The sequence below is a fragment of the Cladosporium halotolerans genome, assembly GCF_011745625.1.
Source record: "Cladosporium halotolerans strain TM138-S3 chromosome Unknown Sca91, whole genome shotgun sequence".
NCBI lineage: Eukaryota > Fungi > Ascomycota > Dothideomycetes > Cladosporiales > Cladosporiaceae > Cladosporium > Cladosporium halotolerans.
In genome coordinates, this window is record NW_027191542.1 from 1 (window position 1) to 24,536 (window position 24,536).

General features: G+C 54.9%; 11 protein-coding genes across 11 annotated transcripts; 6 read left to right on the top strand and 5 right to left on the bottom strand.

Moving 5' to 3' along the window:
• Positions 1 to 136: 136 nt before the first annotated feature.
• Positions 137 to 1,078, bottom strand: WHR41_09197 (uncharacterized protein; the record flags this gene model as incomplete). The annotated part of the gene is made up of 1 exon (XM_069377801.1): positions 137 to 1,078. One exon carries the CDS (start codon positions 1,076 to 1,078, stop codon positions 137 to 139), a length of 942 nt encoding a protein of 313 aa, XP_069225069.1.
• Positions 1,079 to 2,062: 984 nt separating this feature from the next.
• On the top strand, positions 2,063 to 2,884 carry WHR41_09198 (uncharacterized protein; the record flags this gene model as incomplete). Its single annotated transcript, XM_069377802.1, has 1 exon — positions 2,063 to 2,884. One exon carries the CDS (start codon positions 2,063 to 2,065, stop codon positions 2,882 to 2,884), a length of 822 nt encoding a protein of 273 aa, XP_069225071.1.
• Positions 2,885 to 3,562: 678 nt separating this feature from the next.
• Positions 3,563 to 4,949, top strand: CWC21 (Pre-mRNA-splicing factor CWC21). The gene is made up of 2 exons (XM_069377803.1): positions 3,563 to 3,854; positions 3,920 to 4,949. Exons 1-2 carry the CDS (start codon positions 3,619 to 3,621, stop codon positions 4,290 to 4,292), a joined length of 609 nt encoding a protein of 202 aa, XP_069225070.1. The 5' UTR covers positions 3,563 to 3,618; the 3' UTR covers positions 4,293 to 4,949.
• Positions 4,950 to 4,972: 23 nt separating this feature from the next.
• WHR41_09200 (uncharacterized protein) lies at positions 4,973 to 6,220 on the bottom strand (the record flags this gene model as incomplete). Its single annotated transcript, XM_069377804.1, has 1 exon — positions 4,973 to 6,220. One exon carries the CDS (start codon positions 6,218 to 6,220, stop codon positions 4,973 to 4,975), a length of 1,248 nt encoding a protein of 415 aa, XP_069225063.1.
• Positions 6,221 to 6,725: 505 nt separating this feature from the next.
• Positions 6,726 to 9,230, top strand: WHR41_09201 (uncharacterized protein; the record flags this gene model as incomplete). Its single annotated transcript, XM_069377805.1, has 1 exon — positions 6,726 to 9,230. One exon carries the CDS (start codon positions 6,726 to 6,728, stop codon positions 9,228 to 9,230), a length of 2,505 nt encoding a protein of 834 aa, XP_069225068.1.
• Positions 9,231 to 9,897: 667 nt separating this feature from the next.
• WHR41_09202 (uncharacterized protein) lies at positions 9,898 to 10,665 on the top strand (the record flags this gene model as incomplete). Its single annotated transcript, XM_069377806.1, has 1 exon — positions 9,898 to 10,665. One exon carries the CDS (start codon positions 9,898 to 9,900, stop codon positions 10,663 to 10,665), a length of 768 nt encoding a protein of 255 aa, XP_069225062.1.
• A 35-nt stretch (positions 10,666 to 10,700) lies between these two features.
• WHR41_09203 (uncharacterized protein) lies at positions 10,701 to 12,275 on the bottom strand (the record flags this gene model as incomplete). Its single annotated transcript, XM_069377807.1, has 1 exon — positions 10,701 to 12,275. One exon carries the CDS (start codon positions 12,273 to 12,275, stop codon positions 10,701 to 10,703), a length of 1,575 nt encoding a protein of 524 aa, XP_069225061.1.
• Positions 12,276 to 12,786: 511 nt separating this feature from the next.
• Positions 12,787 to 14,099, bottom strand: WHR41_09204 (uncharacterized protein; the record flags this gene model as incomplete). Its single annotated transcript, XM_069377808.1, has 3 exons — positions 12,787 to 13,657; positions 13,707 to 13,786; positions 13,845 to 14,099. The coding sequence occupies 3 exons, from the start codon at positions 14,097 to 14,099 to the stop codon at positions 12,787 to 12,789; spliced, it is 1,206 nt and encodes a 401-aa protein (XP_069225067.1).
• A 3,702-nt stretch (positions 14,100 to 17,801) lies between these two features.
• On the bottom strand, positions 17,802 to 19,507 carry WHR41_09205 (uncharacterized protein; the record flags this gene model as incomplete). Its single annotated transcript, XM_069377809.1, has 4 exons — positions 17,802 to 18,594; positions 18,646 to 19,093; positions 19,151 to 19,227; positions 19,284 to 19,507. 4 exons carry the CDS (start codon positions 19,505 to 19,507, stop codon positions 17,802 to 17,804), a joined length of 1,542 nt encoding a protein of 513 aa, XP_069225066.1.
• Positions 19,508 to 20,178: 671 nt separating this feature from the next.
• Positions 20,179 to 22,607, top strand: WHR41_09206 (uncharacterized protein). The gene is made up of 3 exons (XM_069377810.1): positions 20,179 to 20,770; positions 20,820 to 22,356; positions 22,412 to 22,607. Exons 1-3 carry the CDS (start codon positions 20,283 to 20,285, stop codon positions 22,568 to 22,570), a joined length of 2,184 nt encoding a protein of 727 aa, XP_069225065.1. The 5' UTR covers positions 20,179 to 20,282; the 3' UTR covers positions 22,571 to 22,607.
• A 439-nt stretch (positions 22,608 to 23,046) lies between these two features.
• WHR41_09207 (uncharacterized protein) lies at positions 23,047 to 24,444 on the top strand (the record flags this gene model as incomplete). The annotated part of the gene is made up of 3 exons (XM_069377811.1): positions 23,047 to 23,539; positions 23,618 to 24,026; positions 24,138 to 24,444. 3 exons carry the CDS (start codon positions 23,047 to 23,049, stop codon positions 24,442 to 24,444), a joined length of 1,209 nt encoding a protein of 402 aa, XP_069225064.1.
• Positions 24,445 to 24,536: the final 92 nt, after the last annotated feature.

Here is a 24,536-nt window from a genome sequence, read left to right on the forward strand (position 1 = left end):
TTTACCCCAACCCTAACCCTACTGTATCATCGGCCATCTTTTGAATTGCAATTCATCAATCAATTTCGACTCTCGTGAATTGATTGATTGGTCATGAGGCGCAACTTGATTGATTGCTTAGTCAACAATCAATCAATCAAGTTATCAAGTAAAAAATTGATTGTGCACACCTCTGGTAGGAAAAGGGGGCATAAGCGCAAAGCGTAGTCGTCTGGTTCTGCTGGGCGAAGGTCTTGACGATGTCTGCGAACCTTGGAGCGGGAGAGATTGAGACGCCACCGACGAACTCGAGGGCATGTTCTTGGGAACGAGGCGCGGACGATGTAACATATTCGCTTTCAACAAGTGCCCACACGGCGCCACCGCCTTGTGAATGGCCGGTCGATGCCCACTTGTTGCCTAAGATCGATCCAAACGCCTTCTTTGCAGCAATCACACTGTAGTAAATGTCCCCTGCTGCTAGGGTGCTGGCAAGATAGTGGTGTGAGGCGTAGTTGTTTCCCAGGCCGGCATAGTCTGTAGCAACGACGGCATACCCAGCGAGGTAAAGAGGTCTCCATGTGTCGTAATCGTAAAGGTTGTATGAGCTTGAGGGTGCACAGCCGTAGAAAGTACCAATGGTCCCATGCGCGTAGGCTACTATCGGGAAAGGCTCATTGTCGGGTCTCTTCGCGAACGGAAGGATTACAAACGCAGTGGCGGGGACTTTTTTGGTATCTAGCCCGACGGACACGTACTGAACGCGATATAGTGTAGCGCCTCCAGGTAGGTTCCATGAAGTTGTGTCATTGATGTACGACTGCACCTTCAAGACATCACCAGGCTCGCTTGACTCCGTGAAGCTGTCGGCTGTGCGGCAGAAATCGGCATCGAAGGAGAAGTCCCCGAAACCTGCGCGGTCGGTTTGGATGCCTTTCAGAAAATTTTGCTTGCATTCGCGGCCACAATGGTAAGCGTCGAGATCGGTGCTGGAGAGCGACTTGTCGTTTGGGCGGTGCCAGGAGGAAGCACGTTGTCCGGAGACGACACAAGGCGACAGAGAGAGTGCAAGAACGAGAACAAGTGCCAGATTGACCATGACGGGCTGAGATTTTCAATGTTCAATTTAGAAATCAAGGATTCGAGTCTATGAAGGGTATGCCGGTGCTTTTGTGTCGATGTGATTGAGCCTTCAGTATTTGGCATCAACATCACATGTTACCGCGCATTCCGAAGACGACCTTTCGTTTGTGTTGCGGCAACGCTCATCGACCCATCCACGTAGCGACACATTTGGAAGTCATGTTGCCATTCTAGGAATGCGGTGCCGGAATGGTGGTTTGGGTTTTGACCATGTCAGCAAGCGCATAGGAAGGCTGGAGGTGCCGGACCCGCGGGCGCCGACGGAGGCGCGCTCATCTATAAGGTAGGTAAGATAAATGTACCTCTTCAAAGTAAGACCACCTTGTGTCACTCATCCCAGGGAGCATTGTGTCATCCTGGAGTTGGCTCTGGCCTCAGCTGTCGTCGGACGGCGATGGAGCATAGATAGAAGGCCGGGATGACCGCGGTGAAGTGCGGTTGCGACAGCCACGGCGGCCTCGAGCCCCGCTGACCATCTGGCGATCTGCGATTGGTGCGAGTGCGTCCGGCGCTACAGCCCTGCAAGGGCAGCCAAACCACCCTCAGGCACGCTTTCTCACCTCCGTGCACCACGCTGACCTTTCGCATCGCCTGCAGTAGCTGGGCAGGTGCAGCTGGCCTGCATCGCGGCGACGTCTCTGCCCGCCAAAACACCGGAGCAGCAAAAACTCCGCCTTGCATAGTCGTAGACCTGGGGAAGAGCACTGCTGACCCTAAGCCTGTGCGCCATTGGTCCAGAGCTCTTCGCCAGCATCGTCCTCGCCCTTTGCTGGCCATGCCACGCACCCGGCATTTATCTTATTTTCACTTTGACCAGTAGGGCATTTCCTCATTACGTTCCATTCCACTCAGGTCCTTAGAAGATCGACATATCAAAGCTTCACTGGTTACGTCGTCGCTCACATACACAGAAGTCGACGTCGTCCCGTCCACGACGAGCATGCCGGAGAAACGAAAAGACGCCGTCTGCACGCCGCTTTTGCGCGACAAGAACTCTCAACCCCGCCTCCAAGACCCAGAAGCCAACTCGATAGAAGCTTCCTCGAGAAGCCGCTTCAACGTCAGCTCATTCTTCGACGCCCGCTTCTTCGGCGATGTGACCATCGGTCTCTCCGACGGACTCACGGTTCCCTTCGCTCTGACCGCCGGACTCTCAGCGCTTGGAGATCCAAACGTTATCATTTATGGCGGCCTAGCTGAACTCGTCGCTGGAGCCATTTCGATGGGCCTCGGAGGCTTCCTGAGCGCCAAAAGCGAACGCGAATCCTACATCGCCAACCTCACAGACACCACTGCGATCGTTTCGTCCGACCCCGAGAAGACGGCAGACATGGTCCGCGAGTGTTTCTCTGCCTACAACTTTCCGCAGCCGACCCTCGACGCGATCCTGCTTACCCTGCGCGAACAGGATGACGACGGTGAGCAGATGAAGAAGTTCTTAATGTGCTTCCATCACAACATGGAAGAAGAAGAGTACGCCGCATCCAGGGCCTACCTTTCGGGGCTGACCGTGGCGCTGGGCTACGTGAGCGGCGGTCTGGTCCCCTTAGCGCCGTACTTGATTATCTCAAACCCCGCCGTCGCCTTGCGGTGGAGTATATTCGTGATGGCACTAGCGCTGTTCGCTTTCGGATGGGTCAAGACTGCTTTCATTGGAGTTAGCAGCTGGCGGAACTGCTCCAAGAGCGCCTTGGAGATGGTCGTCCTGGGTGGCGTTGCGGCTGCTGCGGCGATTGGTTGTGTCAAATTGATCGATGGCTGAGGCTTGGACATTCATGAAGAAAAGTGACAGTTCTTTATAGACAGCACGGGGATGTCTCCACCCGCACCAGGACTCCGAGCTCGCTGCTACCGATGGCTGTCGTGCTGGGCGCCGAGACGAGCCTGAACATCTGGTGAATGTCTCCACCTCAGTCCTATCCTAGCGTGCGGCATCGGCTCTCCATGGTACAAAACTCTGCTCGCCACTTTCCAGAGAAAGGGACATAAAAAGCACAAGACGGCAGGGCGGGAGCGGGCGATGGGTCGCGATCTCGTCAGGCTTTTGCTTCGGGACACGACGATACGCCGGGCAATTTGGCTCGAACCCGAGATAGGTCGCTCATTCGACGGTCAGCTTGGAGGGCGTGGGATCCCAGCACTGTGTAATATACATGACTAGATAAGTAGTTGCGGTTTGTGGAAATGTGCATGCTGGCAAGCGAGCAAAATTTTGGACAGGCCTGCAAAGGTCCTTGCTCACATATTGAGTTGTTACCTTTGTGATATGTTGTTTGCAACTGAGTGAAGAACGATCGCACAATTTGCGATCCAGAGTCAATGAGCCTGCTCTGATAACAAATCCCCAAGCACCATGAACCGCCTGCAAGCCAGCCGCATCACGTGCCGAACTTTCACATGCAAGCGGCACCAACCCCGCGCCCGCCTCGCATTGCGCATCGCATCACGTCGCAACCAACAACCCTCCCACTCCCGACATCAGAAGCCAACGCGACCATGTCCTCGAACGTCGGCCTCTCCACGCCCCGCGGCAGTGGCACTTCCGGCTACGTGCAGCGCAACCTCTCACACCTAAAACCGCGCGACAACGCAGCGCCGTACCCCAAGCCCGGCGCTGTAGAAGACTTGAAGCTTCGGCAGCGGCAACCCGACAAAGGAATCATCGAGCACGAGAGAAAGAGAGAGATCGAGGTGAAAGTGTTCGAGCTGAGGGATCGGTTAGAAGAGGAAGGGTGAGTGTTCGCGCAGGAGGGAAGTCGGGCAGCGGACTTTGATGCTTACAAGATCTTTCTTGCAGGGTCGATGAGGATGAGATCGACGATAGATGCGACGAGCTAAGGAAGAAACTCGAGGCAGAGCAGGCAAGGACGGGCGGCGGACCTAGCTCGAAAGGCCTCAAGAGCCATCAGGTGCACGAGCTGGCGAAGGCAAAGATCGAGGAGAGCGAGAAGCTCAGGCGCGCGCTTGGGATCAGTAAAGACTACGAGGAGGGTAGCCACTGGCGGCGGCAGGAGGAGCGTGTCGCTGAGAGAGAGAAGGTGATGAAAGAGAGGGAGCGCGAAAGAGAAGTCAGTCGGAGCCCCAGTCGGAGTGTGAGCAGAAGCAGAAGCAGGAGTCGAAGCACCAGCCGGAGCCAGAGTCGGAGTCTGAGCAGAAGTCGCAGTCGTTGAAGATGTTGAAAACCATCGCTGCTTAGCCGCAGAGTTCCTCTTGGCCGTGGACAACGAGACATCCGATTCTGGAGCGATTACGGTGCCTACGACGTGGTGCGGAGAACGACAGAGGAAATCTTCTGTTGAGCTCTTCAGGCTTTCTCAAGAAGAAAGCGAAATGCAGACATCATCAAACACGGCCGCGCTCACTCCGCCGCGAGATAATAAGGTATTTATTGCACGGATTGTTTCGGCAAAGCACCACAAAGAAAATTGCTCGAGACGCAGAACAGCAATGGATGGAAATATCCAGAGCCGGTCACTGCGAAATCCATTCTAGCGGCGACGCACTACACGGGAGATTGCAGTCCTTCTCAAAATCACGTGGATTCCTTGTCAGGGTCGCAATCTCGAGGTCGACCCACGTTGGACGCGCAAACAAGGCCTTCAAGCGCTACGGCAATTTCTTGTCTTCCAACTTTGGTTGCCTCTCCAGGGCAAATGACACGGGAACTTGAATCAAGCCTCGGAATGGACACGAGCATCAACGGTGGAGTAACCTTTGTGGTCAGATACTTTTATCTTTTCATACACTTTTGTGCCATCGTGTGGCGATCTTCCTGTAGAACGCTGAACATGCAAAAAACACCTCGAGACCTTTGGCTACGCCATTCCTAAGCTGCAAATACCCTCTACACTCAGATCTTACCCTCCGCAAACTCCTTCATGTACTTCGCCAGCTTCTCCACCGCAGACACGGGCACAGCGTTGTAGTTGCTGCACCTTATGCCTCCCACGCTGCGGTGACCCTTCAGACCCAGCAAACCCCTGCTCTCTGCGCCCTTGAGGAAAGCCTTCTCAGCCTCGGCATCGCCGCCCCTGACACGGAAACACAAGTTCATGCGGCTACGCACGCTGTTGTCCGGCACGACGTGGTAGGCATCACTGCCGTCAAGTTCAGCGTACAGTGTCGCAGCTTTGCGGTCGGACTCGCTTTGCTGGGTGGCGATGCGCGGCGAGCCGGTGGAAGCGTCGAGCAGCTTCTGCATCACTTGTCCAGCGATCCAGACGTCGAAGATCGGCAGAGTGTTGTACAAGCTGTTGTTCTTCGCGATCGTTGGCCAGTCCAGCACGACAGGGCCGACGGGCAGGCCAAGCTTGCGCAGCAGGCCGGCATCTGCCATGGGCGTGTGAGGGGGTAGGATACGGTTGGAGACGATGGCGATGGTGATGCCGGTGGTTCCGATGTTCTTTTGGGCACCGCCGAAGATTGCAGCGTGTTTCCGCACGTCGACTGGGCGGGAAAGGAAGTTGGAGCTCATGTCCGCGACGAGGTTGGCGCCGTCAGGCGCGGCCTGGAACTCGACGCCATCGACGGTCTCGTTGTCGCAGTAGTAGGTAAGTGCGGTGGCGTCGGTGTCCGCGGTCGGGGTATAAGTGTCTGGCGATGCAATGGTGCCGAACTTGCCGTCGCGGTGCTTGCGCGAGTCTGTGACGATGTTGACATGCTCAGCCCCGGCGAGGCGGGCAGCTTCCTGAGAGGCCTTCAGAGACCAAGAGCCAGTGACGAGGTAGTCCAGTTTCATCTTCTTCACCTCCTCGCGGAGCTTGTCCTCGTCGCCGCCCAGCTCTTTGGCCTTCCGCGCGACCCAGATGGAGACCATGTGGTAGACGACGGCGCTAAACTCTCCGCTGCCACCGCCCTGCAGGAACAAGATCTGGTAGCCATCCGGGCCGTCTGATTCGGGAATGTCGAGCAGCTGTCGGAGGCCAGACTGGGTATGGGCGAGGATGGCGTTGGCGTCTGCTGAGCGGTGGGAGATCTCTGTGATGCCGATGCCCGAGTCGTTGTAGTTCAGCAGCACCTTGGAAGCCTCCTCCAGCACGGCAGTGGGCAGAGGCGCGGGGCCGGCGCCAAAGTAGTGGACGTCTTCTCTTGACGGCATGTTGGAAGTGAATGTGTTTGGGAAGGAAATGTGTGAAGAATGAGGGACCCACCCGGTATTTATCAAGGTACCTAACTTTTGTGACTGGCAGCTGTATGTGACGATACTTTTCTGAGTCAATGGAGGGGCAACTGAGGGGTCTGCACCCTGCTGGACTGACTCAAGGCGGCCGAGGAGCTTGTTGCGATGTCGGTATTGGCGGCGGTTCGACTTTAGCCGGTCAATCAAATGGTCAATCAAATTGCCACCAAATCTACCGCGCAAGCATCGAATTGATGGCGACATCGGCCGTCAATCGCGCTGTTTCCCCGGATTCGCTGCGGAGCTTCAAAGATTCGGCTCGCGACGCCAAACATCCGGCCCCGTCTCATCTTTTTTCTCCAGCTTGTCATTGGCCGCTGTTCCCAGTCACGGCAACTTTCTTTCGATCTGCTGTACATTTATCTGCATGATCGCAGAGAGATAGAGTAACTTATCCTCCGCGACGGCGGCACACAACACAGCCATGGCCTCCCTTCGCGCCACCAGAAGCCTCCAGAGGCTCGCCAGACTCCCAGCCCTCACACCCCGACCACACACCTCCCTCGCCGCGCAACGATGCCTGTTGCGGACGCCTCAGACCCTCCAGCACACCCCTCGATACCTCCACACCACGCGCGCATTGTACCAGGCCGAAGAGGTCCACGCCTTCCACAGCCAGCTGGAGAATGCGCCTCCTGAGCTTCTCAACAGACCTGCCGTCTCCGCCACCCCTCAGACCCTCACAGAGAAGATCGTACAGCGCTATAGTCTCGGTCTGGCCGACGGCAAGGTTGTACGCTCTGGCGACTATGTCACACTCTCTCCGCACCACTGCATGACCCACGACAACTCCTGGCCCGTCGCGACCAAGTTCATGTCCATCGGCGCCGAGAACATCCACAACCCGAAGCAGATCGTAATGACCCTGGACCACGATGTGCAGAACAAGACCGAGAAGAACCTAAAGAAATACGCGCAGATCGAGGGTTTCGCCGAGAAGCAAGGTGTCGACTTCTACCCCGCGGGTCGGGGTATTGGACACCAGATCATGGTCGAAGAGGGCTACGCGTGGCCGGGAACGTTGGCTGTCGCGAGTGACAGCCACACGAACATGTACGGCGGCGTTGGATGCTTGGGTACACCGGTGGTCAGGACTGACGCAGCGAGCATTTGGGCTACGGGCAGGACTTGGTGGCAGATTCCTCCCATCGCCAAGGTCACCTTCACTGGCGTACTCCCCGAGGGCGTTACTGGAAAGGACGTGATCGTTGCGCTTTGCGGTCTGTTCAACAACGACGAAGTCCTCAACCACGCCATTGAGTTCACCGGAACCGAGGAGACCATGAAGACTCTCCCTGTTGACGACCGCCTGGCCATCGCCAACATGACCACCGAGTGGGGCGCTCTTAGCGGTCTTTTCCCCATCGATGATGTGCTGAAGGGCTGGCTGCGTTCGAAGGCTACCGAAGCCTCCGTCTACAACACCCGTACGTCGGAGACCGCTAGCCCTACCAACTCGCGCTTCAACCATGAGCGCCTGGACGAGCTTTTGAGCAACCCACTTTCCGCCGACAAGAACGCGACCTATGCGAAGGAGCTTTACCTCGACCTTGCCACCCTTACTCCCTACGTCTCCGGACCCAACAGCGTCAAGGTTGCCACGCCGCTTTCTGAGCTCGAGGAGCAAGACATCAAGGTCAACAAGGCCTACCTTGTTTCGTGCACCAACAGCAGGAGGAGCGATATTGCCGCGGCCGCCAAGGTCTTCAAGGATGCTGCAAAGGAGAATGGTGGCAAGATCCCGAAGATCGCTCCCGGCGTCAACTTTTACATTGCTGCTGCCTCGCTCCCTGAGCAGCAAGCCGCTATGGAGCAGGGTGACTGGCAAGCTCTTGTTGAGGCTGGCGCTCAGGAACTGCCCTCTGGCTGCGGTCCTTGCATCGGCCTCGGTACCGGACTTCTTGAGCCTGGCGAGGTCGGTATCTCCGCGTCGAACCGCAACTTCAAGGGTCGCATGGGCAGCACTGACGCCAAAGCGTACCTCTCCTCTCCCGAGGTTGTCGCCGCCAGCGCTCTGAAGGGTAAGATTGCTGGCCCCGGCAGCTACCAGAAGCCCGAGGGCTGGGAGGGTGTCATGCGTGGAGAGGGTGGCTACACCAGCTTCTCCATCGAGGATGCCTTGGACAAACTCATCAAGGATGCCGAGGCTGCCATCGCCCAAGGCGAGGAGGACCTTACCGGCTCCACTGCATCTGCTTCTGAGTCCGCGGATAGCAAGACCGAGGGCGGGCTCACTGAGATCCTCCCCGGCTTTCCCGAGAAGGTCACCGGCGAGATCGTCTGGTGCAATGCTGACAACGTCAACACCGACGCCATCTACCCCGGCAAGTACACTTACGATGACGCCTTCTCCGCCGACCCGGCCAAGATGTCTTCCGTGACAATGGAAAACTACGACACCGAATTCGCCAAGATCGCCCGCAAAGGCGACATCCTTGTGTCCGGCTTCAACTTCGGCTGTGGCAGCTCGCGCGAGCAAGCCGCCACCGCCATCCTGGCCAAGGGCATCCCGCTCGTCGTCTCTGGTTCCTTCGGCAACATCTTCTCCCGCAACAGCATCAACAACGCTCTTATGGGCGTCGAGGTCCCCAAGCTCATCGAGCGTCTGCGCGCCGAGTTCTCCCCCGAGGCCTCCCAATCCGCCACCGGCCAATCCGGCAAGGCCGCTATCACCGAGCCTGCCGAAAACAGCCAAAGCCTGGACTCGCCGCCTCCTGCTCCCGAGAGTAAGCCCAAGAACAATCTGACCGTTCGCACCGGCTGGACTTTCACTTGGGACGTGCGCCGCAGCCAAGTCATTATCAAGGAGGGCGAGAGCGGCGAGGAGTGGAAGCAGAGTGTCGGCGAGCTTCCGCCCAACGTCCAGGACATCATTGCTCAGGGCGGTCTAGAGAAGTGGGTTGGTAAGGAGCTGGGCAACGCGAAATAGGCGACCTGAAGTCTCGGATGTGGATTATGGAACGGAGGCCCGTTACCAAATCGGATGAGAAGACGCGACTGATCATGCTTCAAGTTATGACTTGAGAATGGAGAAGGTTAAGAGGGATTGAAATGGCTCATGCAACTGGTGCGGCTTGCTCCCTATTCGGCGGAAATCACCCGCCCAAAGAGCTTGATCACTCTGCTCGCAGCTCGAGCCTAGTGGACCGCCGATCAGAGCATGAAGGCAAGAAGACTTTTCGTGCCCAATGCGCGCTGCAATGTGACGGTCAATTGAGCAGAGATGGATGGGATAGCATTGGCATAAATATACAAATGCGAAGCCACAGCGTGTAACAACATAACGTATAGGATACCCAGATTTCACAACAATCCTTGTTTGCTAGACCGCACATTCTCTGGCTTCAGCACTTGTGACTGTCGGGAAATCATGTTCGATCCGACGGCTGTTGTGACAAATGCGGTGATGCGAACCCAGTCATGTGAAGCATCAGCAGCATGATCTCATACGGACAGTCAGCTGAATCCCCCGCTGTTGCCTGGGACTCATAACAGCTCAAGAATCGTGACTCAAATCCAATGAATTGTCAAGATATGTAATAGCAGAAATTGCCGGCCTGCCGGCTGTTGGTGCAATCCCCTCAAAATCACCTTCAATGTCAGAGCCCACAACATCTGCGCCGGCTGCACCGCGGACTTCCCAGCGCCAAAAGTCACCATCACGCGCACATAGGTCCAAAGATTCGGCCCAGACTTTCACATGGATCGAAGATCGTCTATCAGAGATCTACGCAGGCACAAGAGACTCCGCGCAACCGGTGGAGCTCGCCCCTAAAGACTATCTCGCAATCTACAACGCAGTCCACAGCTTCTGCGTCGCCACCAAGTGCTTAGATGGACGCAAGAATAGCGGACAGGTTCCAAACGCAGAGAGTCTCTACCGCTGCCTCGAACGAGAGGCCAAACGATACTGCATCGAGACTCGAGCCGTCATTCTGGCTTCGGCATGTGAGAATGATAATAACCACTCTGCTCGCGGCTTAGTACAAGAATATTCGGCCCAGTGGAGCAAGTACGCGCGCCTGGCGACTCTCGTGGCTAATTTGATGCGCTTCCAAGACCGCCACTGGATAAAGCGCACCGTCGACGAGGGCAAGATCAAGGACGTCCATTCCATTCAAGATCTCCACAAGATTGCATGGAAAGAGGAGGTGCTGCGGATCAGTGCCAGTGAGACTGATGTTGCTAATGGGGCCGGCGAGATCGTCAAAGCCGTTAAGACACTGTGCGAGCGCGTTGATTCAGGAGACGAAAGTGATAGAGAGCTGCTAGAGGTGGTAACAAGCAGTTGGGCCTCACTGGCACTGAGCATGGAGCTCCAGTCTCGCCTACTGTTGGGGGCTGGAGAAGGGGAGAACGTCTGAAGGGTCCTGGCAATAACTTTCAGAGTATAGATATATCAACTGCGCTCTCTGCCTTCCTCGTGAAAGACTTCTCTATGCTCCGCAATACCTCTCCCAAGCCTGCTGAATGGCGCAAACAACAGCATCGTCCCCCAAGAAGCCGCAACATAGAACGCGATCGCAAGCAAAGCAAACTGCCAATTTTGACCTCGCAGAATTCCGATTGAGATCACGTCCAAAAACAGAATGAGGACTGTGCCAAACAGCAATGTGAGGTGCAGGAGAATGACAAGGACCGTCAACAGTCGCGAGGAGAGCAGGACGTCGGATAAGCTCCTTTGAGCGTCCGCTCCGATCTCGTGCAGCGTTTGCCTCCGCTCTGTCCGACCAAGAATTTCGATCAAGACTTTTAGGCGTTCTGACGCCGCAGTCCTTGCCTCTGTCGTCGGGCCTTTAGACTCCCCTGGTTGAGATCGCACTTGAGGCTCGTCCCTCGCGTCGGTTCGATTCTCTCCCAGCGCGTCTCCGTTAGCTTGTGCATTCGCGTTCATGCGCCGCCCCGTATACAGATGCTCTGAAATAGCACCCAGCGGCTGAATTAGAAGGACCAGCGGCACAAGCTGGCCGAAGCCCCACTCGTCTTCCTGAGAAGCAATCTGCTCATAGTTCTGATTACGCGGAACCACCACTTGCACGGTACCGAAGACGAGGCCAAGGACCGAGATCCAGAGCGAAGCCGAGAACGAAGCCAGAAGCTCCAGAAAAGCGATCAAAGGCACAGTCGGCACGAGCAACATCCTAAATTGCCAGAGCCACCGCCTCCGGCGAGTCTGAACGTACCGCCTCGCAGGCTTTGACAGCGCGGAGGCGATCATTCTCTCCAGCGGTCGGCGAACGCCCGATCCATACAAACTGCGCGTGAAAGCGAACAAGTCCCCGACTTTCCACAGGTAGCTCACGACCAGTAGAATGTAGCCGATTGGCGCATCGTTGTTGACGCCATCGCCGTACGCTTTGCCCCAGAAACACACGGCGGGCATGCCCCAGCCAGTGGGCTGGTCTTTGCCGACGGAAATGCTACCGGTGCCTGAATAGCTCACGATTCCCCAGTCGTAGCTGACAGTGGGCACCAGGCCGATGACAAGCATGAGGAAGAGTACGAGCATGCCGGTGAGACGCCACGCTTTGACGCCTGGATGTGCGTTCAAGTAAGGCCGGAGAAGCGTCAGAGCCGAGAGATGAACGGAGCTAGACAGCCAGGCCAGGTAGAGTACGATCTGGTAGTGGTAGACACTAATGTCGCCCTTGTGGAGGCCGACGAAGCCTGCGATCATGATGGCGATACCGGTGACGATTTGCTGATCGCTGAAAGCGAGGACGGTCTGTCGCAAGACGCGATGTATCCTGGGGTGCTTTTCGACGCGAGACCTGATGCGCATGATCCTGGAGTCCACGGAAGCCAGCAGCTCTGGCTCGACCATGCCGGAAATATATGCGCCGAGAACTGCCGTGAAAGAAACATAGGCGCTGATCAGGAATGCCAGCATGACGCCGATGCCAGAGATGTCGGGATTGGGCTTGATGATGGAGCCGGCATGGAGGAGGCTCCTGCACTCCTCGTCTGTCACCATGGTGGCGGCAGCCGTTGACAGGGCTCTCCAATGCACTTTGCGAAAGCTGACTTGCGGTTGACGCAGGCGCACAGGTGGCGAAACATATATGCCATGGCTTGCAAGTCAGGCGGGTGAGCGGGAATCGCAGCTGGATGTAGAAAGTCAGATAGAGCTCTCGATCGCGGCGTGTGGCGCCACTGCGACAAATGCGCTTTGGTGTAAACCTTGTTGTGAGACACACTGATTGGGGCGCGCAAAACGAGGAGGAATCTGTGGGGTAAGAGTTTTTGACTGTAGCGGGCATGGAAAAACGATACTGAGAAATCTTGAGGCGGCGTTTGAGGATGACCAATGCTCGATTGCAGCTTTTCTAAGTGTATATCCTTTTGTAAATGGAGCCCTCCTCCCTGACCATTCGCCGGTGTCGTACTTCTCACCCTTTTTCATGGCCACCGCTTCTCTGCGTTCAATCGCGAAAAATGTCGTAAACTTTCTCTTCAATCACGGACCTCCCACTTGGGCACATCATCTAAGACTGAGCGGCGAAGCCAAGACGAGGGCTGCTCTGAGTCTGGTCGAAGATGGCGTAGACGGACTTGAGGAAGATGTCGCCGAAGATAGAAAGGCCACCAAGACCCTCGTTGGACTGGATGCCGCCGAAGCAGTAGGTTCCAGAGACAGGTGCGAAGTTGATGTAAGAGCCGGGAATAGTGAAGACCTTGCCACCAATGTTGACGTTGAAGTTCGGGAGCTTGGCAGAGCAGGGGAAGATGTAGCCACCCTGGGAGTTGCTGTAGGAAGCGCCGGAGACCTGACGGTAGTATGCGGTGACGGGAGCATCCGGGATGAGAAGGAGAGTGGTGCCAGTGTCGGCAATAGCCTTGCCAATGCTGCCAGAGGTGGAGGTGGAGCTTCCAGTGCTGTAGCCGCCGGCGTTGAACTGCCAGAAGCCTTGGCTGGAGTCCACCGAGACATAGGTGATGGCGCCGGTGTACTTGGAGCTGTCAATGTAGCCGAAGTCGTAAGTACCAGCGGTTCCCTTCTTCAGGTCGACAGCGAACAGAGGCTTAGCAAGAGAGCTCTTGACAGTGTCGAAGAAGGTCGTCTGCTGTTGCGGCTCAACAGTGTTGATGCTGCTGAATGCCAGGCCGAGAAGGCCGTCGGTATCCGTGTTCTGGGTGAAGGAGGAAGAGACCGAAGTTGCAGCTTCGACTGCCTGCGAGGTGGCAGTGACGGGTCCAACGACGACCTTGTCGGCGTAGACATCGCCACTGGCGCCGGAGCCATCAGCGTAACCGATCTCCCAGGTCTCTCCGGACAGCTTCCTTCCAGAAGTCGAAGGGTTGTACTTGGAGTGACCAGTGGATTCGCTGGAAGGTGTCTCGGTAGAGAAGACCCAGCTAGTGAAGGGTTAGTGGCTGAGGGGATTGGAAGACATTGTTGACATACAGATCAGAGCTGCCAGTGTCGAAGTCAAGGTAGAGAGTCTGGCCACCGACAGAGACGGGAGACAGGTAGGCGGCGTCGTACTTTGCTATCGTTAGCTTTGATGATGCCACAGAGCGAGTACGTCCGTCGAATACGTACCTGTTGCGGGTTGGCAGACACGGATCCCGACTGAACGGCGGCGGCGGCAGCAGCCTTCACATCAGCGGGAGCGACAGCACCAAGGCGAGCGTATTTGCCGTAGGCATGGTCAAGCGACAGAGGACCAGAGAGGTAGTTCTGTCCGGCTTGAACTTGTTGCAGCTGGAAGGTCTTCTTGTTGATGTCGGCAGCAGGCGCGGCGATCGAAAGACCGGCGGAGGCCACCAGAAGGGAGGCGGCAATCTGGTGATGCATCTTGAAGGCTCGTGCGATGGAAGCGTGAGAAGCGAGAGGCTGTAGAGCGAGTGTGTTGGATGATTGCCACAATTGTTGTCGAGGACGGTCCTTATATAGGCAAAGGAGACACGCTCACTTGGCCATTGCGAGCTTGACCTTCTGACTTGAGCCAAGCGCGGCGAGGATGGTGTGAGAGGACCACCTGCGCATCTCCTGCATGGCGCCTTGATAGCGTTGTTACCTTGGTATTGACACCTTCCAGATGCAGAGGGTTCCGGTATTGCGACAGTGCGCCTCCGCAGGCGATGACGAGCCCTACATCCGGGAAGATTGTATACACGAGGCTTCCAAAGGTGGTGCAAGGTTAAGACCACCGGCGGTCGTGTGATTTCAAAGTGTTTAGCGTACACTGATAGGCCGTGCTAGTCGAAGTCGTTGTTGATAGCGCAATAGACCACCTGCCCAATGAGAATGGAAGTGGACTTGAAGACAGGGACGGCAGATTCAAGCACATCCTATTGAGGCGACATCCGGTATGTGAATGGCCCGCAGTCTAATGATCGGACACGGCACGCTGCAAAGCCGGCGGGGTCGTGAGTGGCATTGTCTCCGATAGCAGAAGGAGCCGGACAAGCTCTGCCAAGTGCGTCGGGAGATTAACCTTGCCATGCTTGAGATGCTTGGGATGCTTCAGCGAGCCTCGGCAGGATCATTTGACGTGAGTGGTAGACGCAGGATGCAGGATTGTTAGCGCGATGCGGCTAAAGTAGGTACGGACGCATGGGGCGCGGCGCCTCCCTCGTTAAGGCAGGTGGTGATGGAGAACTGAGCTTCACGGGCGCGTTGATGCAGCAAATGTCCGAGCGGTCTCCGCGCGAGGATGCGGAGTGGCAAGCAGCAGAAGTCGCTCGAGAAAACGCGAAATCGAATCGCACAACCGCGCGGCGGAGCTGCTGCAAAAGAAGTCATCCTGCGATGCGCGTTCCCTCGCCGCGGGGTGTTGGATGTCGAGGGCGGACGATCGTCCTGTGTGTAGGTGGGCGTGTCTAGAACGGATGATCACTCGCTTGAAGCAACTGTAGCGTCGCTGCGGGCAGATAGATCGACAAGGCTGCTGGATGCAAAGCAGGGCACCTACTGGTAGTGCCGGGAGAGCAGCAACAAGGCGATAGCGCGATGCCAATTAGCTGGACGGACCAATGCGATGAGGGCCATGCCGACCTCCCGCCACGCCTTGGAATGCAGCGGTTATCGTGCCTCCAGGATTGGCAGGAGTCGCTTGCGATGGTGCGAACTACCAAAGTAGCATCTTTCGTGCAGGCGTGCAGACGTTCGCGCGTTGTTGCCGCTGCGCCGGCGGATACTGCCTGTGCGCGCATCAACGATACTATCAGCTCTGGTATAGGTGGGCTCCAGGCTTCACGCGCTCGCCATTTCCCGTGAGGAAGCTGGTCCGCTCAGGTGGAGCCGCACGGAAGAAGTGGTGCGGACATGGCGGTCGGTGCACCCTTCTGCACGCCTGAAGTCGGGCCTTCAAGCACAAAGCACGTCATGATGTTGGATGTTGCCTCCCATCCGACGGCGAGGGCTGTCTTCGTCTTGCAGAGCTTCGCCGACAACAACTGCCAGAGCGCCAATAACTCGCGTCCTTGCGGAAGCGCGATCTGTCACGTGCTCGGCCGCTTCCCGAGCCTCAGGCACCACGAGCATCACAGCATCGTTGACTCTCCCAGCAACAGTCTCAATCTGTCAATCGACTTTTGAATATCTGGCAATGTTTGATAATGAACTTGCTTGCTTTGCCTGGAGCCTGTTGGCGCTTAGACTTATATCTCGAGACTGGTCTGAAGACTTGTCTGGGACAATTGGTACAGCCGGGTGCGACGGATGGCCTACCGCAACGGTCGAAGCTGCAGACTGCACGTCCAGCGACTGATGACTAAGAAGTTCGCGTGTTCGAGCTTTGCATCGTGTACAACTCCCATTTCGAGCTTCGACAGTCTCATCTTCCACAAAAAAGGTGTCGTTCCACCATTCCCAATCCTTGCGGACAGCCGAAACCAAGCGAAGGATTCAGTCTCGGGCCTCTAGCGGACTTCCTGCATCATACATACTTTCCGCCTGGACTTTTGTTAAAGGCCCGTCACTCGCCTACTGCTACGCTTGCTACAAAGCATAGCGGGATCGCCAGAAGAACGGGGCTTAGCTTCAAGCCGAACGTCGCCTTGTGGCAGAGGGACCGCTGCGCCTCATACGTGAACGACCATTGATCTCTCGCCTGAAGGCAGACCGCCGCAAGGTGGGCTTGCCGCCCGACATCATGTCCCATCGGGCGTCTGCTTCTCCGACTCCTCCGCAGCCAGAATCAGCTCCGAGGACTTGTCGCATTTGCTTCGAGACGGAAAATCCAACCACTGATCCGGGCACCGGCCAACCTAGCTACGGGACGCCTAGCAACGAGTGCGGCGGTTTGCTGCATCCATGCAAATGCTCCGGAAGCCAGAAATACGTCCATGAACTCTGTCTTTCATCTCTCCGGAATCGTGACCCACTGCAGCACACGTACTCCAGATGTCCAACTTGCGGTCACCACTACGAGCTCAAAACCTCGGCATTCGGAGACTTCCTCGCACACTCGATGACCCACGCTTGCGCGACGACGGTGTTCACTTGCCTAGCAATCTTTCTCTCGGGATACATCGCGATTCCCTTGCTTTCGATCACGATGTCCTACCGTGAAACACTGGAGTACGGCATTCGCCTGATCCCATGGTATACCTCATCTCGCGGCTGGCTTGATCACTTTGCCCAAGGGACATGTCTGATGGGTGTTTCCGGGATCCTCATGACGGCGTTCGATATTGCAAAGTTGATGTGGACGGGCACATGGGTTTTGCCCGTTACTTTTATATTCCTCATGGGTTTCGCGCCAGGACTGGGAATGTGGGGCCAAATTGCCGCGGGAGTTATGAGGATGATGTATGAGTCCTGGTGTGTGATCAGGAGCTATTTTAGGCGCTACGTTGAGGGTGCAGGAGGGCGCGTGTTGGATTTTGATGAGCATTCTAATCAATAGGGCGGTCTCAGGGTTTTCGCCACAGACTCTGATCTGGTATCGGAGCCACGATAGCCAGAGTGCATAGCTGAAACACTCATGAACGCGGTGATGTCTCCTCAGTCGCAGCAACTTGCTATTGTGATGGCTCAGTCCCCGCGAAACCGTGCAGCTTATCGCTGCGACAGCCTCGACGATGCTTCGGAAACATAATACGGGATACGCCCAACCCGAGAAATCTCACAGCAGAGAACTTGATGAACTGCTTCGACCAGATCGGTGCTGTCATGTTGCCTTTGCGATCTTCGCTTGAGGAGATAGATGCGCGGGCTTCATGTACAAAGAAAGGTCAGGATTACGCTGCGTGGGGGCTTAATTCAGCTTACCTGGTTGATGGCCAAGAGCACAAAGACCTGGGATTTGCCTGTGAACAAGTCTAGAGTCGGGAACTGTAAGGAAACATGACCACTTTCATATCGGGCATCATCCTGTGGACAATCGATTTCCGTGTTGATCGGTAACGGTTTTACGTCATTTACATGACTAGAATCGATCCTTTTAGATCAGGATTGAGACTGAATAATAGTGAATAATATGTTGCAGTGTACAAGTTCCAAGACAAGGGCTCCATTGATTGGTAGCGACGGCTTTTGCATTCAATGTACTCAAAGCAGCTCACTGCTCAGATCTGAGGGACCCTCGTACGATCTGCGCTGGAACACATAGAAGTAAGCAGCCCCAACAGCAATCCATCCAGCCATCACAACAGACGAGTAGTTCATGTTCTGTGGCGTGACCGGCTGATAAGACGGGAACATGCTGAAGAGCATAGCCAACACACCCCAAGCAAGAGCGATAACATTGACAGCAACTCCCCATTTCCCCAGTCTGAATGGTCCAAACCGCAGAGTGCGGTGAGGGCTAGGTGCGCGCCCGTAGATGAGCATGAAAGCAATCGGAACCACATAGCTCGCATACATGCCCAGGATGGACATAGAGAGAATGGCGTTGAAAGCTGTCGTGTTCCCGACGTAGATTAGGCCAATGAGGCCCTGAACGACTGTGAGCAAGACGCACATCCGCACGGGTACTTGTCTTTCCGAATGCAGGTGAGCGAAGTATTTGCTAAAAGGCATGGCGCCGTCACGGGCAAAGGCCCAAGCCGTGCGGCTGGTCGAGATGAGCCCTGCAAAAGCACCTCCCACGGCAGTGAGAGAGATGATGAGTGCTAGGACCGTTGCACCGGCTCTGCTTCGTGTGGAGTTGAGGAATAATTGCATGAACGGGAAGCCTGTTGTCGATTCGAGGAGGCTGTCCAAGTCGCCGAGACAAAAGAGCAGCACGATACAGTAGATAAAGCCAAGCAAGCCGTTGACTGCAATCGAGCCTATCATAGCAATCGGGACGTTTCGTGCAGGATTGTGAAGCTCTTCTGCCAAATGAGCGGCGGCATCGTATCTGGTAGAGTTAGACCATTCGATAGCATGTAAATCATGGGGATCAGCTAACCCTAGGAATGGATACACTGTCGATAGTAAGCCCACCAGCCAAGCGATTCCGTCTGACTGCCATCCGCTTGAGTTTGACACCTCTGTGAAAACATATGCAGCGCTGTGCTTAGTCTCGGTCGTGGCGCCGATCACCGTAATGACAACCACAAAGCCGACGACGTGCAAAACGCCTGCCGCTATGTTCGCATGCGATAAGAATCGCGAGCCCCACACATTGATGACAAGAACGTAGCCGAGTACGAGCCAGTAGAATAACACGCCTTGCCAGCGCTGAGGAACGAAGTCGGGATTGTTCAGGTTTACAAGTCCCAAAAGCTGCAGGCCGGCAGCAAATGCAGCGGATGCGGTGAGGACGATCTGGCCACCGATAGAGATCCAACCTGTGAACCAAGATGCTGTGGCTCGTGACGAGCGAGGCGCAAGACACGCTACCCAATGATACTGGCCTGTTACAAACGTTAATGTCATGAAATTCGTTGCCAGCCGATTCGGTTGAGACTCGCCTCCTGCCGTTGGATAGATCGACGCAATCTCAGCCATCGAGCAAGCTAATGCCATTGTACCAAGGAAGGAGATAATGCTGTATGCCAGTGATTAGTTTTGCAATCTTGACTATCTGCTGAAGATCGTGCTCACTAGTTGTAGAACAGACAAGGGGCGCCGCCGCTGATCAACGCCTGGGCGACAACGCTTGTGAGGGCCTCCCAAGTCGCCATGAGACAAGCAAGTAATGCGCCGAGCGACCATACTGAAAACTTGCGTGGCAGCTCTTGCATGTTGCCGATTTCTGCTGATGATACCGTTGCTTTCGAGTCGTCATCGCCCTTCTTCGTAATAGAGGAGCTTTCAATCAGCTCCATAGTGCCAGCGCCTGTGCCCTGGTTCTTTGACAGCTTGATCGAAACTATTGAAATGGAACAAGATGGCGAATCGCCGTAGTCAAAGCGAGTCTGCATAATCGTGATGACAAGAGAATGAGGCTGCTATTTGAAACGACCACTGCTCGTGCAGCCTACCTAGTCTGGAGGGAAGCTATGCTGCCCTGATTCGCGGCTGGCACCACGAGCGATGGCTTGATTAGAAGATAACGCGATATCAAATAGGGCGTACATCGTAGCCGCATCAGCGCTTTGAAACAGCAAAAGCGAGAAAAGAGATAAGCACATATCGTCAACGGTTTCCTTTCTGCATGAGCCGAGTTCATTGATATCCGCAAGGCCGTAGCAATGAAGTTCTCGTTTTCGTTGCCAAATTAAGCAAGCCAGCAAGAAGTCGGATGGGAGCAATGAAACCTTACCACAGCATATCGACTTGCTCCGTACGCAAGAAATGGCGCTGCCGAGGACGTGGGGTTGGAGTTTTCTCACTTTCGTTACCGATTGCGGTTTAGCGGCAACGCAGCAGTTGAGTGGAGCTCAGTGCTATCGCCGACGATGATTGGATACTGAGGAGAGCTGAACGCGCGGAACCCTTGACGCCGCCCTTTCGGCAATCAGTCCAGCAGTCTTTGTGTATCATCGCAACCCAGATCCGTACCCATTCTCATTAGACCTTCCACGCGGCGCATGTTTCCGCCTGGAATTGAGCGTCCGCGGGTGCCGATAGGCATTTGATCAAATCGGCATCCTGATTTTGATGTGTCACGCTTTTACAATGGTTACGGGCTACTGCTGCGCCCATGCCACGATGTACATTGATGTTGACTCGCTGCCTCTTCCAGAAATTGCTGGCTCGCTACCTGGTCAAATGACCATCGGACCAATCCACGCCTCGGTCTTTCCCTTATCCATGGCTATGTTTTCGATTCATCCGCTCCAGAGCATCTCTGCTACTGAGATTAAACGAGCAAGGAACGCCTTGTTGGCTAATCATGACAAAGAAGTGATCAGCTTCCGTGAGATCTTTATCCAGGAGCCGCGCAAGGGAGATCTGAGTGCCTTCCTTGATGCTGAACACCGAGGAGAGCTCCCGTTCACCACTCCGAAGCGTCTTGCTAAGTGCCAATACGACGTGATTGGTACTGACAAAGTCCCGTACTACCACGAAGCCACGGTCGACATCGAATCTGGGAAGGTGCTCGAGCACGAAGTCATCGGCAAAGAGCATCAGGCTGCTCTCACTCTGTACGTCGCAGTACTCTCTTAATGTGGCCTAATGCTAACCATGCGCTAGTGATGAGTTCGACATCTTGGTCGAGGTGTGCAAAGAGTCGAAGTCGTTTCAAGATGCTTTGAAGGAGTTTACACTCCCCGATGGCTTCGAGGTCGTTGTCGAGCCATGGCCATACGGCGGTCTTGATCTCACAGACGAGAATCGCCGCTTCTTTCAAGGTCTCATCTTTGCCCAAGACACACGCAACGGCAACCCTGATTCCAACTTCTACGCTTTCCCGCTACCTCTTATTCCTATCATGGACTTCCACAAACGCGAGATCATCCGCATCGAACGCCTCGCTACCGGTGGAAGAGGCGATGGTATTGAGACCAAAACACAGAATGAGGCCAAGATTCTCGATCACTGCGCGAATGCGGAATATGTACCTGAGCTGCTGCCAAACGGAACAAGAAAGGATCTCAAGACGCTCAATGTCGTACAGCCCGACGGACCGTCTTTCAAAGTCACCGACAACTCTTTGGTCGAATGGCAGAAATGGAGATTCAGAGTGTCTTTCAACCCCCGAGAAGGAGCCGTCATTCACGATGTTCATTATGATGGCCGCAGCGTCCTGTACCGCCTCTCGATCAGCGAAATGACGGTACCCTACGCAGATGCTCGCGCGCCCTTCAACCGGAAGCAAGCTTTTGACTTCGGCGACGGTGGCGCCGGAAACTGTGCCAACAATCTTTCATTGGGCTGCGACTGCCTTGGAGTCATCAAATACTTTGACGCATGGACCATCAATTCCAAAGGTGATATCTCTCCTCAATCCAACGTCATCTGTCTACACGAGCAGGACAATGGAATTGGCTGGAAGCACACTAATTGGCGGACTGGCCGTGCGGTGGTCACACGCAGCCGCGAGCTGGTGGTGCAGTTTATCATTACCTTGGCAAACTACGAGTACATCTTTGCATACAAATTCGACCAGTCGGGCGGTATCGATATCGAGACACGTGCTACTGGAATCGTCAGCTCCGTCAATATCGACCCCGGAAAGACTAGCGACTATGGCAACGTTGTAGGGCCTGGCGTCTTGGCCCAAAACCATCAACACATCTTCGCGTTTCGAATCGATCCCGCTATTGACGGTCATCGCAACACTGTCATACAAGAGGAATCTCACATGGTGCCGCTCAATGCAGCAACAAATCCCAGAGGCGACTACTACGAAGTGCGTAAATCGCCGATCAAGCTCTCTGGCTGGGCCGATGCTGCGCCCCAGTACAACCGCGTTTTCAAGATGGTGAACACATCCCGCAAGAACCGGATCAGCGGCAACCCTGTAGGCTACAAACTCACGCCACCGGCCACTCAGCTGCTACTGGCAGACCCTGGATGCATTCAGTACAAACGCGCGTCTTTCGCACAACACCATCTTTGGGTCACAAAGTACAAAGATGACGAGCTTTACGCGGGCGGTCGCTTCACCTTGCAGTCGACAAAAGAGGTCGGTGGTGTTGCTGACGCTGTGGCACGAGGCGATAATGTTGAAGATGAAGACGTGGTACTGTGGTCGGTTTTTGGGCTGACACATAATCCACGAGTTGAGGTATGTAAAACAGTGCCGTCGGCCGACATTCAAGACTTCACTAACAGCAAGCTAGGACTGGCCAGTCATGCCTGTTGAAATTCACTCGGTACATCTACGACCCGCTGATTTCTTTGAAGCAAATCCGTCCATCGATGTTCCCAGCAACAAGAATTTGAGCAGTCAAGAGGTGTACCAGGAGGGGTCAAAATGCTGCAAGCCTGCAAAACTATAGATCACGGGCAAAGTGCAGGCTCATTAGTTTTCCAAGCGCAATGTCTCGCATGTGCTCTCGAATTGACTTGACGACCTATGTGTGCATCTGTAGATCGTCTCCGCCAGATTCTGTAGCAAGTTTTCACTAGGGACTGAGTTTGAAATCCTCAGTTCTGCATTTCTTGCCTTTACTGCCGAGTGATCCCCGTCATGAGGGCCACGAACTTTGCTATTACTGTTACCTTATGCCGTGACCGGAATCGGCTGAAAGACCCCGCACATGAGGAATTTAAGCTTTTGACTTTCCTTATCTCAATTCGAAGTATTGCTTATCACCCATTTCCCTCAGCTTGTTGTAGTTCTTCCAAAGCTACTTCCCTCCTCTACTCCTCTCTTTTGGTCTTCAATGAATGACACGATGGTGCTGTAGCAGGCTGCAGCCCAATCACTTCCTTGTGGGATCGATGGTATCAGCGGGATATTCACAGCAAAGACATGCGGTACGACAGCTGCCGGCAGTGCACTAAGAGGAGAATTAAATGCGACAAAGGCACTCCTCAATGCTTCAAGTGCGTGAAAAGAGGCCTTGAGTGCTCTGGGGTGGGAAAGACCTATCGTTTTGTCGAGAACTACACATCACGGGTAGTGAAAGCATCTTCACTTCCCCGTGATCCTTCCTATAGCGAGCGGCTGCAGCAAGGCGACAGAATCAAGCTGAACGATGGGCCGCACAGATATTGGAAAGAAGTACGGGCAACATTAGACGAAGGCCGCGGCCATTCCACAGAGGACGAAGATGAAGATTGCGAAATCGAGGCTGCAGTGGTCTCGCCCTCTTGTTCGGGAATTTCTCATGCAGACACTGCAACTGTACAACAGCCGCTCCTGCAGGCATTCTCATTGATAGGTTTTGCTCAAGAAGCCAACACGCCATTGATTCCCTCGCTCCAGACACATAGACCGGAGCAGATGATGCTTTTTGATCACTGTGAGTATGCACCTCGAAGTCGGCCACTAATCAGTAGTCAGTCGCACATTTACTCGGCAGACTAATAACCCTTTGCAGTTGCAAGAGTCATCGCGCCATACATGGTTATTTATGATGCTGAGGATAACGGATACCGCAACCTCATCTTACCGTTGGCTCACCAGGACCCTCTAGTGGAGCGGGCTGTGTCAGTTGTGTCAGCGTTTCATCTGGGAATCCAACAGGCCAATCTGCGCAGCCATGCCGAAAGTGGCCGTACCGCCATCATTACTCGGCTACGGCAGGACGCTATGCAAGGAAGCGCAGAACAAGTATTGACTTTGTCGACATGGGTTACGCTCATTGTTCTCCTGGTAGGCGAGACTGTGACAGGCTCGTCGGAATTCGTACATCTCTTTGAAATGCTGCGCTCCCTCGTGACCTTACAGAGCACTCAAACATCGGGTTCCTCTGCCATGTCAAGATTTCTCGATTACCAAAGACGAATGTAAGTCTGTCCTGCAGTTTCTGCCTGGAGGGGAAGAGACGGAAAGAGTAGAAATGTTTTGTCTCATGAATTCTCTGGAATCATTTTCAAGCTAACGGGTACAAATCGCAGGTTTCTGCTGCTAACTCCGCCATTGGTCGGTGCAACTGAGCCCACGGAGCCTTGGTCAATGGATGAGGATAGTTTCTTCGACTTTTTTGGCCTATCACCAACCGTGGAGCGCGAAAATCGACGAGACATTGCGGTTTTGAAGTGCGCATACAAAACGACGTACACACTCATAATGCGGCAGAACGCCTCGCTCCTGCCCGAACATACCGTCAGCGACACTCTGGAGGAGCTGAGAACTCTTGTCGCACCTATGGGAAAGTGCACGAAGGGTGCGCAGGCGCTTGTCTGGGTCTATTTTGTACAGTGATGTTGTTGGGTCGGTTCTTATTGGTGCGGTGCTGGTTTGGTTGGTGCTGGCTGGTGCTGGTTCGACTTGATCTGTAAGTGGTTGGTAGTGGT

What these genes read in the sequence shown, in the direction of transcription:
- WHR41_09206 (XM_069377810.1), top strand. Translation starts at nt 20,283, where the DNA reads ATGTGTCACGCTTTTACAATGGTTACGGGCTACTGCTGCGCCCATGCC. An exon ending in CATCAGGCTGCTCTCACTCT is followed by an intron (nt 20,771 to 20,819) that starts GTACGTCGCAGT and finishes ACCATGCGCTAG; the next exon opens with TGATGAGTTCGACATCTTGG. An exon ending in CACATAATCCACGAGTTGAG is followed by an intron (nt 22,357 to 22,411) that starts GTATGTAAAACA and finishes ACAGCAAGCTAG; the next exon opens with GACTGGCCAGTCATGCCTGT.
- CWC21 (XM_069377803.1), top strand. Translation starts at nt 3,619, where the DNA reads ATGTCCTCGAACGTCGGCCTCTCCACGCCCCGCGGCAGTGGCACTTCC. An exon ending in GATCGGTTAGAAGAGGAAGG is followed by an intron (nt 3,855 to 3,919) that starts GTGAGTGTTCGC and finishes TCTTTCTTGCAG; the next exon opens with GGTCGATGAGGATGAGATCG.